Source organism: Polypterus senegalus, chromosome 7 (assembly GCF_016835505.1).
Source record: "Polypterus senegalus isolate Bchr_013 chromosome 7, ASM1683550v1, whole genome shotgun sequence".
Classification (NCBI taxonomy): Eukaryota; Metazoa; Chordata; class Cladistia; order Polypteriformes; family Polypteridae; genus Polypterus; species Polypterus senegalus.
In genome coordinates, this window is record NC_053160.1 from 60,793,975 (window position 1) to 60,813,517 (window position 19,543).

Consider the following 19,543-nt stretch of genomic DNA (forward strand, 5'->3'; position numbering starts at 1 on the left):
AGTACCAACCAAGAAGGAAGAATTAACTTGAGGCACAGTGCCAGACTTAAACTCTGTAATTTACCCTTCTTTGTACACCTCCATATTAGTTTCTTGGCCTGCTAAGTTTCACAGAGTTACCACAGTGTAATCTGTGCGGCATGAACAATGATGGATTTAATTTATGCTTTACTGCTGTGAAAAAAAAAATAAATGTAAAATTCTGTTTGCCAACATAATTTAAAATGGAAAAGTTTGAAAACCATTCTGTCTCTGCAGTTATTTTATTTTAGGTAGGAAATAGATAAAATATGATTTGAGTAGGCGGTTAAGTTATTTAAAAGTAGTAACTACAAATATTAGAGTGGCAGTAACATTCGTTGGCAGTTTCCAAATATGCATGCTCTTACTCATATAGACATTCAAATGATATACTGTATTCTTGCAGTTAGTATTTTATAAAATGTTTGGGGTTAAAGTAACAATAATTTTTTTTTTTCTAGCCAGCAGAAATTTTCAGTTTTGAAGGAACAGTATATTGCCATCACATGTCTCCCATTGCAACTAAGCACAGTTTAATAGCAGGTTTGTACAGTACAATGTTTGGAAAAGTGGCTAGCTGCAGGGCGTCATCTCTTTGAATGCTCTATAGTTTGTATTTTACAATCTCACTTTTATTAATACGGGTTATGGCAATTTTATGCTGTACTGTGCTTGTTCTGATTCTTGCTAAGTAACCAAAAACTATATAATCGGGCACAGGGTATACTGCTTGCACAGAAACTGTTTAGGGAGAAATTAGCATGTCTTTGTACCCAACTCGATCTTGTAGTGATACTTGTCAATGTTCTTTTGTTTAGTTCTATTTTAGTATTGTTATTTAAATGTATAGCTTCGTATTACAAATTAGATGAAACATTGCAATTTTTTTATATTTAATTAACTAAATTATCCTTATCACTTTTTATACACAAGTGTACTTTTTCACTTAATATAAGTAAGCAATACAGTGTAGTGATTTTTAAGCTAAATGGTTAAGTTAGTATGCTTATCACACTGTGTTAAACAAAATCAAGCTAATTTGTAATAAAGAAAGGATGTGCACCAGGTATTATTATTATTATCAAAACACATTATTTGAGTGTTGTTTCTATTTCCTAGATATCCGAGTATTTCTTTATCATTGTCAATGCCCCCTTATCTCCCTCACAGTTTCTAATATAGAAAATATACAAAAGATTGACATTTTATCACAAGCAGTAAATAAGAATACAGCAAATATTTATATTTTGAGAAAATGTTTCAGATGGACAAGAATAAATACAGTTTTCTAACAGGGATATTTTTTAAACCATGGGCAGTAAACATAATAGTTTTTTTTCTTTGTCTTTTCTCCTTTACAAATGTGCTGTTGTGTCTTAAGATAAAGCCTTGGAATACTGAATAAGCTCTTTGTTTTTCTTTTTCTTCTCTACCCTAGTTGGTACCAAAGACCATAAAGTACAGCTTTGTGATTTGAAATCTGGTTCCCGTTCCCACATTCTTCAGGGTCAGTGTAATATGCTTTTGGTTTAAATTCATAATTTCTTTACCACCATAGTAAAACAAGAAAAATGATTCTAACGTTACACACCGGAATCCTGGTATATAGGGAAAATTATTATGAAACAGAAACAATTTAAATAAAGTTCTCTAAGTAAAATACAACTGCAATTTATATAGATGAGCAAGAATAGTGCTGGTGTGTTAGATTGGTGTATATTTAGTAAAAAAAAAAAATTGTTTTTTTTTTTGTGTGTATGTGTTCTGCAGGGCATCGGGGAGAGATTTTATCAGTGAAATGGTCACCTAGATATGAGCACATACTTGCAACAGCAAGGTAAAAATTTCCATTTCACTTTTTATGAAATGTTTAAGGGTTATATTCTATATTAATTTAAAAATGTCCAGTTTCAAATGATGAAACATTGCTTTTATGTCTACTTTTCATAAATAATCTTTATTTTTCAAAACATATCATTAAACTTCTTTTGTTAGACTTTAAATTTTATACCTAAACTAATTCATGTTCACAATGTTTTATGACTTTTTCGTACATATACTTAGTTACTATCTATATCAAGAACAGATTGGTTTTGCATTTTATTACTGCTGCTTTACAGCACTAGTAGATTGGGTTTAAATCCTGGCTCATAATTTGCCTCTTTGGAGATTGTGTGTTTTTTCACTACCCATATGGGTTTTCTCCAAGTACCCTTGCATCCTGTGAATGTGCAGTTAGGATAATCGATGATTATATTCTAATTTGGCCCGAGCATGAATAACTTATGGGTGTTTGTGTGCCCTTTGATAGATTGGCATGATATCCAAAGTTGGTTCCATGTATTTAACTGACATACTATAGACCTAAGCTTCTGACAAGCCTTGTAGCTAGTTTAATCTAGCTGAGTAAATTGATAGCTGCAAAAGACTGATTTACTCCATTATATAGTGAAAGTTACCCTACCTCTTAAGTGATTACTTTTTGTGAAATTAAAATAGATATTAAATGTTCATTTGTTTTTAGTACTGACAGCAAAGTACGGCTGTGGGATGTGAGAAGGGCAACAGGAAGTTTATTCACACTTGACCAGCACAATGGAGTGAAATCCAAAGCTGCTTCTGAGGCAGGTAATTTGCAGACTCACTAGCAAAGAGGAAAAGAGATTATACATTTCTTTCATGCAGCATTTAAACCTTGTAGCAAATACATTTTTCCTAGTAAACATTTTTAGAAGGAAATAGCAGGTCATTCTTTGGTTATTCTTAAGCTTCAATGTCAACTATTCATTTCTTGCCTGTGACTCGGTTTATGACCCTGAGCAAGCCACTTAAGCAGACTTTTTTCTAAAGGCTTTCAAAAAGTATGAGGAAATATGTTACAGTTTAATAACAATAAAATTCCCCAGGAAAGTGAAAAAAAAAAAAATAGGAAACCTATGCAGGTTGTCTGTGTACTTTAATGTATTTAATATTGTGAATATTTTATACTTTTTTAAACATCATTTTAATTGTGAAAATTGAACATGCAGGTTATAACTTTGTCACATAAAGTACAATTTAACTGCATCTTAATCAATTTGTAAACTTGAAGATTTAAAGTTTCAGGCAACTTTCCAACGAGTTCCCATCTTTTTCTTATGTGTGCTTATTGTGGTAAAATAGATTGTTGTACTTGTTACATAGAATTTAAGTTAGTCCAACAGGTAATGTAAAGATTCTTACTGTACAGGTAAAACCTGAGTTGCTTTTTTCTTGTTTTATTTTTATCTCAATGAAAGGTAAGACCAGAAAATATGCAGCCTGAATTAAACATCATTATTAAAAGTCCCAAGCATTGTGTATGTGCTGCCATACAAGGGCAATCTCAGGATTGCACAGATTTCTAAGTAAAAGGAACATTCTTAGTAATCCATCATGCCTTTGTCCTGAGCATTCTCTGGAATGGGCCTTGGGATATAGTTAATAGTTCAGGGTTCTAGTTGACCTTCATGAAAGTTCTTTATTTCTGAAGTGTAATCAGTGACCAGCCACCATCATATTTTTATGAGTGGAAAGGAAAAAACAAAACAACCTTTTCTTATGTTTTTTTTTTTTTAATAGCTGATTCTGCTCATAATGGCCGTGTGAATGGATTATGCTTTACTGGTGATGGACTACATCTTCTAACCATTGGCACAGATAATCGCATGAGACTTTGGAATAGTGCAAATGGGGAAAACACACTGGTATGAATTCTTATACACTGTACTGTGTTTTTGAGTGTAAGTACTTACTGTAGTAAATGGTGAAAAGTACCAATTAATTAGAACCAGTTATACTGTATGCTGTTAGAATTGCAGAACCTAACCTAGAAATAAATATTGTGGACATCCAGGAAAATTCAGTAGATAAGGCTGTAGAAATGAAATACAATGAGCTGTGTAGTTAGTGATATTAGGGCACTTTTATATTTTTAAGAGAGGAAGTAAAGTTACAAGTAATTTGCAACACATAAATTACATATATTCGTTATTTATTCATACATACATAATTATTGCACATCATTTTGAGCTGGGTTTTGTAGTAAAGACAACTTTTACTTATTAAATTGTGATTTTTATAGGTGGATTTTATTTAAATTGATTTGCTTTTAAATGGTCTTAAATATAAGTGATAAAAGTTATCTTATTTGTTTGGCTCCCAACTTTATAACACATGTAAGAAAAAATTATGGCTTTGTTGGCTGTTATAGTCGCATTCCACTGCTAGGTTTACCATTGTTGTGATAGTGGATTTGAATTTGACAGTTCTTATTCATCAGTGTGTATTACTACTCTTCATATAAATAAACAAGTAAAAACCAAATGTTGGGATCTGAAATGCTCCAATTTATTTATAGTCATAGAAAATCTAATTTTAACATCTTGGCCAAAAAGGACATCCCATTGAAAAATATCTGTGTTTTCAAAAAATGTTTTATTCTTTCCATTAAATATTTTTTTAACATCAGTGTGGACAACTAAAAGATTTCTAGAAAAAAAAAACATTTTGTTCTGTTTTTTGGCACAATAAAACCTAATGTATTTCCTTATTATTTAGGTTTATTAGCCACTTGCTTATTATGTCTTTGTATCTGGAATCCAGTCTAGCTAAGCAAACACACTGTATGCTGCAAAAGCAGTGTTTCCTTTTTACTAACATTTTTGTTATGTTGAGGCATGTTCAATCCAAACCATATTATTAACACCAAAAATAAACATGTTCTTTATCTTCAATCAATTTCTTCTTTTCAATTACAACATAAAGTTACTTTATAGTACAAGATTTTAGATAACTTTTTTTATTTTTAATATCAGAAAAACTGACCAGGCCAAGGGTACACCCACGTAACACCTGGCTGCAGGGTAGATGGTCATTTCCAAATGGTGGGACTGGACCACATGTCTGCCTTTGTGGGTTGCCAACTGGGATCCCAAGCTGTCTAGTTGTGTGGTGGGTGCAGCAATGCACTGTACTGGTGCATGCTACCCAACCTGACCTGGTTTCCTTTCTTTGTATAAACAAAGTCCAGAAGAGTTATTCCAATCACAAATAATATTCATTCTTAAATTAGCTCAGGATAGGGTCCCTAATAAAGGTAACATTTGTGGCAGTTTCAGTTTCAGCTTCAGCTCCTCCTCATACAAGCTCCAGAAGTGAGCTGCCAGCTATCATGTCTTGCTTCCTATAGGATTCTGGAATTGTGACCAGAGGTGTCATGTCTTTTTACTGAGGTTTTAAAGGATGTGTTTTATTCATTTCCATCTGTTGACCTTTTTGAATTGGGATTCCTTGGCAGACTCCTGTTCCACAGTTTAAATGAATGCAGAGCATGCTTTGAGATACATTTATTCTTTGCCGGTAATCTTACGTTTTTTCTTGTGCTCCCATCACAGGCTTCACACCAAAGTAGAGTGAACTGTCGTAATTTACAATCTTTCCAAAAGGAATAAAATGTACTGTTTATAAAAATAAAGTAAAGATGGCTTACTGAGTAGTCAGTCATTTTATTAAAATTAAGATATTGGTTACAGTGGAGGTTGTGAGATTTGATCCATAGTTCAGCAGAACAAATTGACGTTCAGCATATTGTTTTGTAGTTTTGGATGTGGCTGCTTTATGAATCCATATTATTATGCATGTGTATTTGTGTGTTTCTTGTGGATTGCAAAAATGTAAGACAGAAACTGATTTATGCTCACTTTTTATAGGTGAACTATGGGAAGGTGTATAATGAAAGCCGTAAAGGATTAAAATTTACTGTGTCCAAAGGTTGCAGTCCAGAATTTGTATTTGTACCTTCTGGCAGTGAAATCGCAGTATATGCCCTTTTTACGGGAAAACTGATTACCATGCTGAGAGGCCATTACAGTTATGTTGACTGTTGTGAATTCCATCCAGACTACCAGGTAAGTTAGTTTCATTTAATCTCACAAATGAAATATTACTATGAAACACGTTGATGAGAGGTACGAGTTAACAAAAATACAGTGTAAAAAAAAATGAAGGGATTGTTTTTTAATCTGCAAGAATTTAAATTTTTTTCCAAGGGGGTTTTATTATTCTGTATTTTTTAGATGTGATGCAAAGTTATGTGCACTGGTTGTGGGTCCTTTTACATTTTCCAAGTTTTTGCATTATTTGAGATTTTACCAGGTCTTTATTCAAATTCTAATAATGGAGAAGTAGCCCTAAATTGAACAAAAATATGCACTATAGAAACAAAAAGTGCCACAGTCTCACAGAGGGTATGATTCTTCTATCCAGATGTCCAATCATACCTGTTGTGTGATGAGAGTTGTACATTTTGATCACAGTAAAAGGATAACAGAAACAATTGACACAGTTACAGAAGTTATATACAGAGTGTCACCTTTTAATCAATTTCACATCATGTTATGTATATTTATTGGTATAAAGTCACATCTTGCAGATCATATTGTTAAAGGAAACAAAAAAACCTAATTCCTGTGTCAACAAGTCGTGCATTTAAAGATGAATCACTGCATGTAGATTTACAAGATACATGTAGGCTAGAACAGAAAACTACAGTTTGAACCCAACACCCTATATTCATCTTGTATCTCCTCCAGATTCTAATCTACCAGGAATATGCATACCAAGAATAACTATACATTGTATTGTTTAATTTTTTTGTAATAGTTCCATGTTTGTTTTCCATAATATTTTTAATTTACTCTGTTCTTTGTCAATCTTTGTTTAGTTTTCAAATTATAATTTCTTTCTCAAGATATGCACATTTAGTACTGGTAACTGCCGTTTGGCCAGGTATGAAGAGGCAAAATGTTTGAATGCGGCCTGCAAAGAACTGGTGGTCCACAACATATATTGGATGAATGAGCAGGTGAATGAGGCAACTTCAACACTGCAAAACATGAGAATATTTGTCGGTTATTCAGTGAGCAGATGGTTGATCTGAAATGACAGGCATCAGAGAATAAGGAGTATGAAAAGATGGCAAATGTTGGGTGAGGAGTGGTGAGAGTGTCAAGATGACAGAGGAAAGGATCATGCAAAAAACATCATGTGATGAAGAGTCTTCTGCATAACCTGGATAATGTAACAAAAAATAAAATAATGTCTGCTTGTATATAGTAACTTGCTGTAGATTTTTTTGAGCTACTGCACATCTTCAAGGTTATTTTTTTCTGAAACAGTTTACTTTGGATCTTTTGTGCATTTAACATAAATTATATTTTGTGTCACAGGAAAACCAGTTATCCTTAAGTTTAAGTTTTGTCTCAGGTTAAGTGTTTTTGGGCAGGTGTTCTTAATGTATTGAGAGGTAATAACAAGCAAGTAAGGCATCAGTGGACGTGGACATTGGGGCGTACTTTAACTTTGCCCACATATGCCACTCAGTGCCATTACTTGAAGTGAGTATTTCATGCAAGATGTTCAGTGTGAAAAAGAGGAATGAGCTGAAGTGGTCCTGCCAGGAGAAATATGCACAAATGTCTCTTAAGCTCATGTGCAGCTTGTAATAAATGGGTACAGGAAACATTTGGGTGATGTCTCTGCAACAAGATTCAAAGTCTTAAGAGTTTATAATCTTTTTTTAAGCAATGTTGGTAAATGTGTGCAGTAGACCTGTGAAAAGATATGAGGTCAGTTTAGACTCGCCATTTACCCTAACTTACATTTATTTATGAAGTGGAAAGCAAATTGTAGTACTAGGCACATGGAAAACAAGCAGACTACAAAGGGACAGTGCCTGAGCCAAGTATTAAGTAAAATACAGAAATGACAATCTGAAAATTAGTTTTGTGGCCCACATTTCCCACACAAATGCTTAATATAAGTGCATGAAAATGATTAAATAAGTGTAAGTGAATGAATCTATATTATTAGGCCCCAAATAAACAACAAGAATTAAATATTTTTAATATAGTGCAGGGGATAACAACTTTTAAATCACATTGCACCTCCACAATGTTATTTTAATCAGGAAATTTAACATACTATGTTAATGTATTACTATTTTGGATCATATTCAGAAATTATGGTCATACGTTGTACGCTCAGGCAGGTTTATAACTTTTTGTTTTTTTAAGATTGTTTTGTTTATTTGCGATGTAGGATTTGTACAGTGGAGGGAAAGATTGCAACATCCTTGCCTGGATTCCTGCTCCACGTAGTCCAGCTCTTGATGATGCAGATGACCAAACTAAAAGCGTACGTTTTGTATTTATTTTAAATAATTGTTTATTCTTTGGTACTTTGGATCAGCAGTTTGTTATGCTTAGATTCAAATAAAATTGTACCCATTACTGAACACATGTACAGTGAAACATTAGCGTATCTAATAAGTAATAAAAATATACAACTCTAAAGGTTAAAACATTTTTCGTATCTATAGCTACATACAGTAATTAATAATATAACCTGTTCTCACTGGAAGAAAACACTTGAATGGTTTGCGTACTGCTTATCAGATATAGCTGTAAATATCTTTGCCTCTAAAGTATTGTAATTATAGTAAATGTACTGTAGTTTTATATAAAATTTTAGTAATTAGCTTACTTCAAACACCAATTGATTTTCTGAACCTCCTTAGGCCATTACAATGTTACAGGAAACTGGAGACTATTCTGACATCAGCAGGTATAAAGCAAGATTTAGTCCTGGATGAGTAACCATTTGGTCTACGTACAGTTACCAGTGAACATAACACGTCTTTGGGATATCCAGATACTTACAGAAAACTTATGAGAAATATAAGTTAACTCCACACATTGACCCGTCTGTAACCATGCAAGTTTATTTTAGCTTATCTGAAAATATTTGGAGAATTATGGTATAATTCATTTAATAAATATTAACTGCTTTTCACAACAACATATGCTTCTATTTATAATCTTTTAATTTTTCATATAGGATTGAATTGTATTTTTAAGCAGAAAAACAGTGTAGTCATTTTTTTTTATTAAATACTTTAGACCAGTGACCAAGATTCTTATCTCATATGTTTGTTTTGTTTATTTTAAGTTCCCTGTAACCCAGTAGAGCTCCTGTTCCTAGTAGGTGTTTTATTCATATTTCTGAACAGCTCCTGTAATGTCTCAGGCTGGATTCTATCCACTATATTGATGAACTGCCATTTTTGTTTGCAACCAGAAGGGGCAGCCCCTTCTGCCCTTTTAGTAGTTCTTAACGTGCCTTCATGACATATTTCCAGGCCCCTCCTGAAAAGTGACCATAGTCGGCTCCTGGGAATCCTGCGTTCCTATTCCCTCGTCTGGTGGTTTCCTTGTTCTTCCCACATTTCACCCAAGAAAGCAAAATCCTTTGACAATTTGTCTAAGTAACACATGAGATATGTAAATGAAACAATTATGCCTTTTCCCCTTCTTAATCTCAAAAATGTCTTCCATGGGAGAATTACTGTTTATGATGTAGTTACTCAGACTGTAATAGTTGTTTATTCATAATTCAATGCCACATTTCCTATTTTTGTTTTCTGATAGTTTTAGTGATCTATATTATTTGGTTTGAAATATTGTTTTAAACTTAATGCTTTCATGTATTTTTCTGTCACAGGGTGGAAGCCTTAATCCTGCTTTTGAAGATGCGTGGAGCAGCAGTGATGATGAGGGATGAGCATGTTCTTTATTCTTGACCACCAGTCTTGACTATTACATTAGAGATAAAAGGAAAATGTGGGGCTGCTGCTAGCAGCAATTGTAGAATTGACAAATCACATTTATTAAAACATGTTTAAAATGTTTCAGTTGCAATCATGGATTAAAGTCCAAAGACTACTTTTATAAGCAACAAATGTACATATTTTATACAGTTCTAAATGCCACAATTGAGAAATAAAAAAGTTGTTTTTCTATTTTTTACTTTTATCCTAATATATTTTTAAATGGCTCCATTAATTTGATGTTCACTTAAAAAATAAGCTGTTTGCTTAGGTAATATTTCAAGGGTTGTACAAAATGTCAACTCAAGGCCAGTTTTTATACTTCTGGCACTGGTGGAGAGAATATAAGAGAAGTTTAAAGATACTGAAATACCATACCCAAGCAATTCCAATCTTTATATGGTTCAGAGTGTTGTGGTAAAATGGCTACTATTAAATGCACATGATGATGTTAAAAAAACTGTAGACATGGACTCAACTGGATGGCTGTATTTTACTGTTTTTTTTGTTTTTTTTGACAAGTAAGTAAATTGCTGTCATGAACAGGTCTAGAATTGATATGTTGATCATTATAGTTAAAATTAAGAGGAGTGGGGAAATGAGTAACATTTAGTCGTTAGCTATGAGGTAAAGACACCGCGTGCTAGTATGATCATCTCATCAAACTGATTTTACTTGTGAGGGTCGCAGCAGCTTCAGGCCAAGCTGCCCAGTCCAGACATCCTTGTCCCTACAGCTAAAAATTCCAGTTCTTCCAGTACAGTTCTTTTATGCTCCCAGGCAATCCATGAGATTATATTCCTTCCAATGCATCCTGTGTCTGCCAGAAAGTCTCCACCCTGTGGGACATGCCCAGAACAGCACCAGTGGGAGTCAACAGGGTGGAGGCATCCTTAAGACATGCCCAAACCACCTCATCTGGTTCCTATCATTCCAAAGGAGCAACAGCTCTACTCTGAGGATCTCTTGAATTGCTGAACTTCTCACCCTGTAACGGTGTCATTCAATAAGCCCTATGGAGGAAAGAAATTGGTAACAAATGTATGTGAGATATCTTGCCTTGGGTCATTACCAACAGTTCATGAGTATAGGTGAGGGCAGGTATGTAGAATGGCTAGTTAACTGAGAATGTTGTCTTCAAACTCTCAGGGAAACAAGATGGTCCGGTTTCACAGCCACAATGTAATTCACACACTTCTTCCTGTGTCTTGGGGCTTAATCATCAGACATCCACCAGTTTTAGACTCATTCCCAGGCACAGAGGTAATGTTTGAAGTTCTCAAAGCTAGTTTCCATTACCAGGGTCTAGGTCCTTAATATGACTATGTCTGCCCCAAAGCTGGCATTGCACTGCCACTTTGATACTGTCCAAATATGTTTATATCCAGCATGTTCAGTCATTGGCATCTTATATTAATCCATCTATTCCTTCTTGATTTTGTCATTACAGAATCTTTAGGAATTAGAACCTTTCTCAGTAATATTTGGCATAAGGCTAAAACGTTACACATGGACAGGATGCCAGTTCATTAATGGGGCACAAAAAGCATTTGCAAACACATTGGACCAGTATAGTAATATATTATTATCAATTAATACAATGTACAGATCTGTTGGATGGGGTAGAAAACTATACTGTTTGGAGAAAGCCCAGAACAAACATTGAGTTAGCTTAGCAAAACCAGAGCAGCTTGCTCACAAAGGGTGTAAACTCTAATTTATGAAAATCTAGAAAAGCTTAAAAAATATCTGGTAAATAAACATACTAAAACATTGCCTACATTACAAACTGACCCATGTTTTCATCTTTGAAATAACCAAACTTAAGCAAGTACAAGAAAGTGTAGTTGGTATATATGAAGAGAAATGAAATACTGTCTTCATGTATTGTGTATTTTTTAAACAAGGTATGGCCACTCCATTAAAGGATTTTCATAGACTTTCAACTGTAGCATTCATTTACATGGTCTTAGTGAATTGTGGGCAGACATGGATTACATCACATGCAACTTAGTCAAAGTGGCCTGCAACATTTAAAATCAAACAGGTGTCATTTTGGTTTAAGTCATGTATGAGAGTTCACAACTAGTAAGCACTTTCAGTGCAGCTTCAAGCACAGATGGACAGGAATTTTGGTCCATGCACCGGTCTCTCCAATGCCTTGTTTGTCATAACATGACAAAATAGAAACGTCAGCCCAAGAATACAATGCAACTTACCATACGTAGAAAAACTTAATACAGTTATGAGTGCTGTCAAACTGCATTTTAATTGGCTGTCAAAATACAGTGAGCTTGTAAACTGTGCAGAGAAGTTATGAGGGAACTGTGTAATTCATCAATGTCTGTGACTGCTGGTCAAGTAATGGAAATACTCAGGGCTACAAGATTCAGCAATTACCATCATCTAGTGTGTCTTGTTGTCAGACTTAAAGTTGGTTAAGGATGTGGGAAAAGGCATTTTGGGTACTGTTGTTATGTCAAGTGATTGTATGTTAAAATTTCATTACATTAATGAACTGAAGTCTTACTACATTAATTTATTATTAAATCTGACACCACTAAAATATGTCAGTTAAGGTTAATTATACATACTGTTAGGGCCGTAAGTATTTGAACAGTGGCACAATTTTCAGAATTTTGGCTCTGCACACCACCACACTACCACAATGGATCTATAACAAAGCAACCAAGATGTGATTGAAGTATAGACTTTCAACTGGAATTCAAGGGATTTAACAAAAATACTGTATGAGCCGTTTAGAAACGACAGCAACTGTTATATAGGGTCCTGCCATTTTCCAGCAGGTTAATTTTGAACAACCTAATATAATCGTAAATAAAATTATTATTTTCAATATTTGGTTGAAAGTCCTTTACATTCAATGACTGCCTGAAGTCTAGACCCAAGTGCTAGGTTTCAACCCTAATGATGCTTTGTCAGGTCTTTACTGTAGCAGTCTTCAGGTGCTGCTTGTTTGTTCAACTTTCTTCCATCAGTTTTGTCATCAGCAAGTGAAGTGCATGTCCAATTGGGTTGAGGTCAGTTAATATACTTGGATATTGAAGAATATTCTGTTTCTTTGCCTTGAAAAGCACTTAGTTTACTGTCACAGTAAGTTTTGGCTCATTGGCCATCTGTACTGTGAAGCATCATTCTATCAGTTTTGCAGCATTTGTCAGAATCTGAACAGATAGCATAGCCCTATACACTTCAGAATTTATCCTGCTACTTCTGCCAGCAGTCATATCATCGATATGTATACACGTTTCATATATGAGATGGTATTTATTGGATCATGAGCCGTTTCTTTTCTTCTCCTTATTCTTCTCTTTCCATCATTCTGGTATATATTGATCTTAGTTTCATTTGCCCAAAGAAAATTGTTCCAGAACTGGACAGGCTTTTAAAAAAATGTTTTCTGGTAAAGTCTAATCTGTCCTTCCTATGCTTGAGGTTTACCAGTGGTCTGAACTTTGTGGTAAGCCCTCTACATTTACTTTCATGAAGTCTTCATTTGAATGTTGACTTTCGCAATGATAGACCTACCTCCTGGAGAGTGTTCTTGGTTTGTCTAGATGTTGTAATGGGGTTCGTTTTCACTAAGGACAGAATTCTGTGATCATTCAGAACAGTTGTCTTTGGTGCTTTTTGAGATCTTCTAGTATTGCTGAGTGCTTTTTGAGATCTTCTAGTATTGCTGAGTTCACCAGTGTGTTCCATTTTTTTTTAGAATGTACCAAACACTCCTCATGTTTCTGCTATCGCTCTTAATGGTTTGCTTTGTTTTCTCAGCTAATGATGGACCATTTTTACTTGCATGGGCAGCTGTTTGGCCCTCATATTGACAGTTCACAGTGACAACTTCTAAATGAAAATTCCACACTTGGAATCAATTCCAGGCCTTTGACCTGCTTAATAGTTAATAAAATAATGAGGGACCTGCCACAACCTGGCTATGGAACAGCCTGTCAGTCAAATGTCCAGATACTTTTGAACCCCTAAAATGGAGGGACTATGTATAAACATGGCTGTCACTCCTAAATGGCTCATACAATATTTACGTTAAATCCCTTACATTAAAGCTGAAAGTCTACACTTTAATCATGTAATGATTTCTTCATTTCAAATCCCTTGTGGTATATAGCACCAAAATTATGAAAATTCTGTCACTGTCCAAATACGTATAGACCTAACTGTACTTTCTGATTGTTAAAGTAGCTCTTAAGCATTACATTGACTTACCCTTCTTGAATTTGCTTTCATTGTTAACTGTGCTTTGAGAATAGTGGATACTAAAATGACTAATCTGTTAAAATACATTCAAAATAAGAACAAATTAACTTTATAGTTTCCTATTAGTGCAAATATTGTAATATACTTTCTGTAAAGTGATCAGACCTCATGGTATTGTTGCACTACTAATAATGGTAAAGAACGTTTAGGAAAGTCTCTTATCTACATCCGCATGGGAAAAAAAGATATATTCCTGTCAATAATGTTGTCTTAAATGTAATCATAGACTATAGTCTGAACAATAATTTAGAGTGAAGACAAGTACAACATTTATGTTATGTAAGAAAAAAGGCACCTTAAAGAATATAGTGAGTCATGAGAAAGGAGCAGGAATATTCCAGGAAATTGATTAGAGCCAAACCTTATTAATTAATAACTAACTCACTCTGCCTGAATGATGATTTAAAAAAAGTTTAGAAGTGTTTGGTGACCTACAGTTGTGCTTGAGTGTTTGTGAACCCTCTAGAATTTTCTATATTTCTGCATAAATATGACGTAAAACATCATCAGATTTTCACTCAAGTCTTAAAAGTAGATAAAGAGAAACCAGTTAAACAAATGAGACAAAAATATTATACTTGGTCATTTATTTATTGAAAATGATCGAATATTACATATTTGTGAGTGGCAAAAGTATGTGAACCTTTGCTTTCAGTATCTGGTGTGACCCCCCATTTGCAGCAATAACTGCAACTAAATGTTTCCGATAACTTTTGATCATTCCTGCACACCGGCTTGGAGGAATTTTAGCCCATTCCTCCGTACAGAACAGCTTCAACTCTGGGATGTTGGTGGGTTTCCTCACATGAACTGCTCGCTTCAGTTCCTTCCACAACATTTTGACTGGATTAAGGTCAGGACTTGGCCATTCCAAAACATTAACTTTTTTCTTCTTTAATTATTCTTTGGTAGAACGACTTATGTGCTTAGAGTCGTTGTCTTGCTGCATGACCCACCTTCTCTTGAGATTCAGTTCATGGACAGATGTCCTAACATTTTCCTTTAGAATTCTCTGATATAATTCAGAATTCATTGTTCCATCAATGAAGGCAAGCCGTCCTGGCCCAGATGTAGCAAAACAGGCCATGATACTACCACCACCATGTTTCACAGGTGGGATAAGGTTCTTATGATGAAATGCAGTGTTTTCCTTTCTCCAAACATAACGCTTTTCATTTAAACCAAAAGGTTCTATTTTGGTATCATCCGTCCACAAAACATTCTTCCAATAGCCATCTGGTTTGTCCACGTTATCTTTAGCAAACTGCAGATGAGCATCAATGTTTTTTTTGAAGAGCAGAGGCTTTCTCCTTGCAACCTTGCCATGCACACCATTGTTGTTCAGTGTTCTTTTGATGGTGGACTCATGAACATGAACATTAGCCAATGTGAGAGAGGCCTTCAGTTGCTTAGAAGTTACCCTTGGGTCCTTTGTGACCTCGCCATCTATTAAACGCCTTGATCTTGGAGTGATCTTTGTTGGTCGACCACTCCCGGGGAGGGTAACAATGGTCTTGAATTTCCTCCATTTGTACACAGTCTGTCTGACTGTGGATTGGTGGAGTCCAAACTCTTTAGAGATGGTTTTGTAACCTTTTCCAACTCTTTTTTTTGAGGTCCTCAGAAATCTCCTTTGTTCATGCCATGATACACTTCCACAAACATGTGTTGTGAAGAGCAGACTTTGATAGATCCCTGTTCTTTAAATAACACAGGGTGCCCACTCACACCTGAATGTCATCCCATTGATTGAAAACACCTGACTCGAATTTCACCTTCAAATTAACTGCTAATCCTAGAGGTTCACATACTTTTGCCACTCACAAATATATAATATTCGATCATTTTCCTCAATAAATAAATGACCAAGTATAATACAGTATTTTTGTCTCATTTGTTTAACTGGTTCCTCTTTATCTGCTTTTAGGCCTTGAGTGAAAATCTGATGATGTTTTAGGTCATATTTAAGCAGAAATACTAAAAATTCTAAAGGGTTCACAAACTTTCAAGCACAACTGTAATTTATTGTTCACAGATAGTTCTAGTTTTTTACCTTGGATTTTTAATAAAATTATTTTTTTAATATAGTTGATATTAGATAGATAGATACTTTATTAATCCCAAAGGGAAATTCACATAATCCAGCAGCAGTATACTGATACAAAGAAACAATATTAAATTAAATAGTAATAAAAATGAAAATGAAAAAAATAAAATTAATGTTAGCATTTACTCCCCCGGGTGGAATTGAAGAGTCGCATAGTGTGGGGGAGGAACGATCTCCTCAGTCTGTCAGTGGAGCAGGACCGTGACAAAAGTCTGTCACTGAAGCTACTCCTCTGTCTGGAGATGATACAGTTCAGTAGATGCAGTGGATTCTTCATGATTGACAGGAGTTTGCTTAATGCCCGTCGCTCTGCCACAGATGTTAAACTATTACCCATGATCTTAATTTGATTTAGCAGTTGTATATTACACAGCAAAACTAAAATTAAGCACACATCTTGTAAAGCTTTTTCCTATTGTTCTTTTGATCAGCATTTTAATTTGTTCATTTTGTTTTTCTTCTTAAAATGTGAACAGGAATCTTTCACGTTGTACTTCACTGATTCTGACACAAAGAATGCAAGTTCAAAAAGGCAGGGTAGTGCCTTTACTACAGCATAAACAGAAAAGACTCAATATATGCAGCCATCATCTTAGTCTTTATCACCATAACCAGTTTAAAGGCCATTTTTAGGGTTTACCCAGGTTCGCCCTTTGCCCTCCTTCTATTTCGCACAGTCTTCAGCATACGTCTGTATGAGACATCATTCTTTTCATATCATGTGACATTATCTCTAACCACATCTTCATCGCCCTCCAAGATGGCATATTTCCTTGTGTAAACATTACTAAGTAAAAATCATGAACCTTTAGCTTTTTGCATGTCATAAAAAGCCACTAAAAGAGGTTGGCTTCAAGAAGGGCAAGCTGTCTTAAATTTCTGTCCTAGCACCCCCTTGATGATCTGATTCAGTAAAGACTTTACTAATATTAAATGTTTTCTTTAAGACAGCACACAAACAACTGATACTTCTCCATAATATTATGATGATATTTTTCATTTATACAGTTGTGTTGAAGTTTAATGCCTCAATCCTTAAAATATTAAAAGGGTAGATTTACCACACTTTTTAAAAATTGACAAAATACCAGACAGGTTAAAAATAAAAATACAAAAACTAAACAGCACTGGTTTTGTTTCGGTTTAGACTGTGGTTTTAAACTTTATTTTTCAATACAATATGTAACAGTCCTTGTGGCATTTGTCTAGCTTGGCTTGTCAGTTTCAAGCAAGCACAAAAAAATTTACAGTATTCACTTTATTTTTATAATTGACCATTTTTGAACAATAAAAGACACTTTCTAAGCAGTATTTCCGATAGATTCATGATGCAGACCTTTCAAGTTTCATACTTATCTGTGCTGGCCACACACTGATGTAAAGATGCCTTAATAAGGCAGTTAATGTTGCAATTGAAGATAGATGGTGGAAGCACCTAAAAAACAAAAGGATAAATAAAACCTAGAATTTAAGATAGATATAACATTATAATGAACTTTTGTTTACTGGTGAAATTATAAAATTATTCTGATCTTGTGTCTGCAATATTTCTGCCTTATTCAGCTACAAGGAATATTGCATTTTGATAGAGTGATCTGACATCCAAAATAAATTATGCCAGTTTCTTAACCTAAACAGAAACCAATCCTTGGTTATCCAATGACCCACTAGCATGAACAGTTCTGATGAACAGAAACCAAAATACACCAATGAAATATTCAAGATGTAGTGTCTTTGCAAGTATTAACGGAGGCCAACTAGTCTACATATGTATGAATGCGTAAAGATGGCGCAATGTAAGTAAAGTGGGACATACCATTCAAAAAAACAAAAAAAAAAAATACAAAATCTAGAAGGATATACAAGGAAGCTTGTGTTCTTTTACATCAAAGAGCCAGAAATTGCAATGGATTTTAAACAGTAAAGATCAAAGAGACTCCTTTACCTGATCATTAAAAAAAGGTTCCATTACAATTCCCCGAATGTCTAAAAATATTTGTCTCCAGCAAGAATGAATAATACTTACTCATAATGTTTTAATTAAATTACTGATTTCAGGCAAGGCCAATCCTGCAGTAATTGTGACAAATTCTCCTTGCAAGACCAGAAATGCTCAATCAGCCATTGACACTTCAGTAATTCAAGGTATGTTTTCTACAACCATTGATGTACTGTATTGCTGTTTATTTATTATATAATTAACACAAGTAAAATAGTGAATGACCTTTTGTCATTTGCACCTACTGTATGTCTGCACTGCTTGTCAGTAATTGTCAGTATTTGGATACAATTGAGGGAGCAAGCTCCACAGAAAAAGAGGAATTTAAAACAGAATGATAGGTGAAAGTTAACATTTAAGGCTATGGGGAAAACAAACATTTTCTGAATTTCATTTACATATACATACTATACTAGCACATGTTCCTGAATGCAAAATAAGAGAGAAAGTTAGCTAATTAAACGATTAGATAAATTAGAAGTAAGGCTGACCCGTTAATCTGTGAAACTGGTTGGAATGAAAACCAACAGCCGCACTGGTAGTCAAGGAATGAACATGAGAACCCCTGGACTAGATGATATCTATAGAAACAGAGGTGTGAAAAGGCTGTCCATTACGTGTGTATATATACCTGTATACAGATACATACACACAGAGACACTATTTGGATGTATTTTGTATCCTTCACTTCTATGCAGCACTGGGCTTTTGCTAGATAATGCTTAACTGTGTAATTAATTGGGTATCACGCTACCTATATTTGGTACTGTTCTCAAAAACATTCATCCTTTGAAAATTCAGCCATCTTCCTCCAGTCTCCTGGAGCCTATACATTATATAACGAAAAACACGTTTTCGAATACCAATCTTAAACCACCACCCTTATCGTCACTCGAGCATTACTAATTTAGAGTCGCCAATATCACCAAGAGGATTGTTTCAGAATCAAAAACAAAAAAAAAAAATCACACATACAGTAATAAACTAATGTCTCCGGAGATTTAAAGCAGCTCGGCCTAAAAACATGGTAAAGAGAAATTCTCTTTGTCCGATATTTTTATATATGGGAAAGTTTCCTAAAGAAAGTACCTCATGTAAATACATTGTCCAGTCTGTCGTATTGACTATAAATGAACGTCAAATCGTTTTGTTTACAAAATCGCAGTAAGTAAAAAAAACAAGTAAGAAAAACGGTATGCTCGAGTTACTACTTCCACGTTTAGCCACTCTATTCTCCCTTTAAAAGAAAACAAGTAAGAACATTTTCTTCCAATGAGTGCTAACTTTTCTTATTGCCCAACTGAAATGTAACCGCCTGAAGCCTCTGTCCGCACAGCTTGACGTCTCTATAGCGTCAGCCAATAAGCACTGAGATTTGCTACCTGAGGCTTTGGGCTGTTCGTTTACGCATTGGCCCGCCCTCATACGTCACAAA

General features: G+C 34.6%; 1 protein-coding gene across 1 annotated transcript in view; it reads left to right on the forward strand.

Annotated features, from left to right (window-relative positions):
• Nucleotides 1-9,898, forward strand: part of ercc8 (excision repair cross-complementation group 8) — a 44,578-nt gene extending 34,680 nt beyond the window's left edge. The window contains exons 5-12 of the mRNA XM_039758717.1: nucleotides 483-564; nucleotides 1,460-1,528; nucleotides 1,792-1,858; nucleotides 2,546-2,649; nucleotides 3,622-3,746; nucleotides 5,751-5,948; nucleotides 8,140-8,235; nucleotides 9,601-9,898. Coding sequence (XP_039614651.1) covers nucleotides 483-564; nucleotides 1,460-1,528; nucleotides 1,792-1,858; nucleotides 2,546-2,649; nucleotides 3,622-3,746; nucleotides 5,751-5,948; nucleotides 8,140-8,235; nucleotides 9,601-9,660 — 801 coding nt within the window. The 3' untranslated portion in view covers nucleotides 9,661-9,898. The remainder of the gene's footprint in view (nucleotides 1-482; nucleotides 565-1,459; nucleotides 1,529-1,791; nucleotides 1,859-2,545; nucleotides 2,650-3,621; nucleotides 3,747-5,750; nucleotides 5,949-8,139; nucleotides 8,236-9,600) is intronic.
• Nucleotides 9,899-19,543: the final 9,645 nt, after the last annotated feature.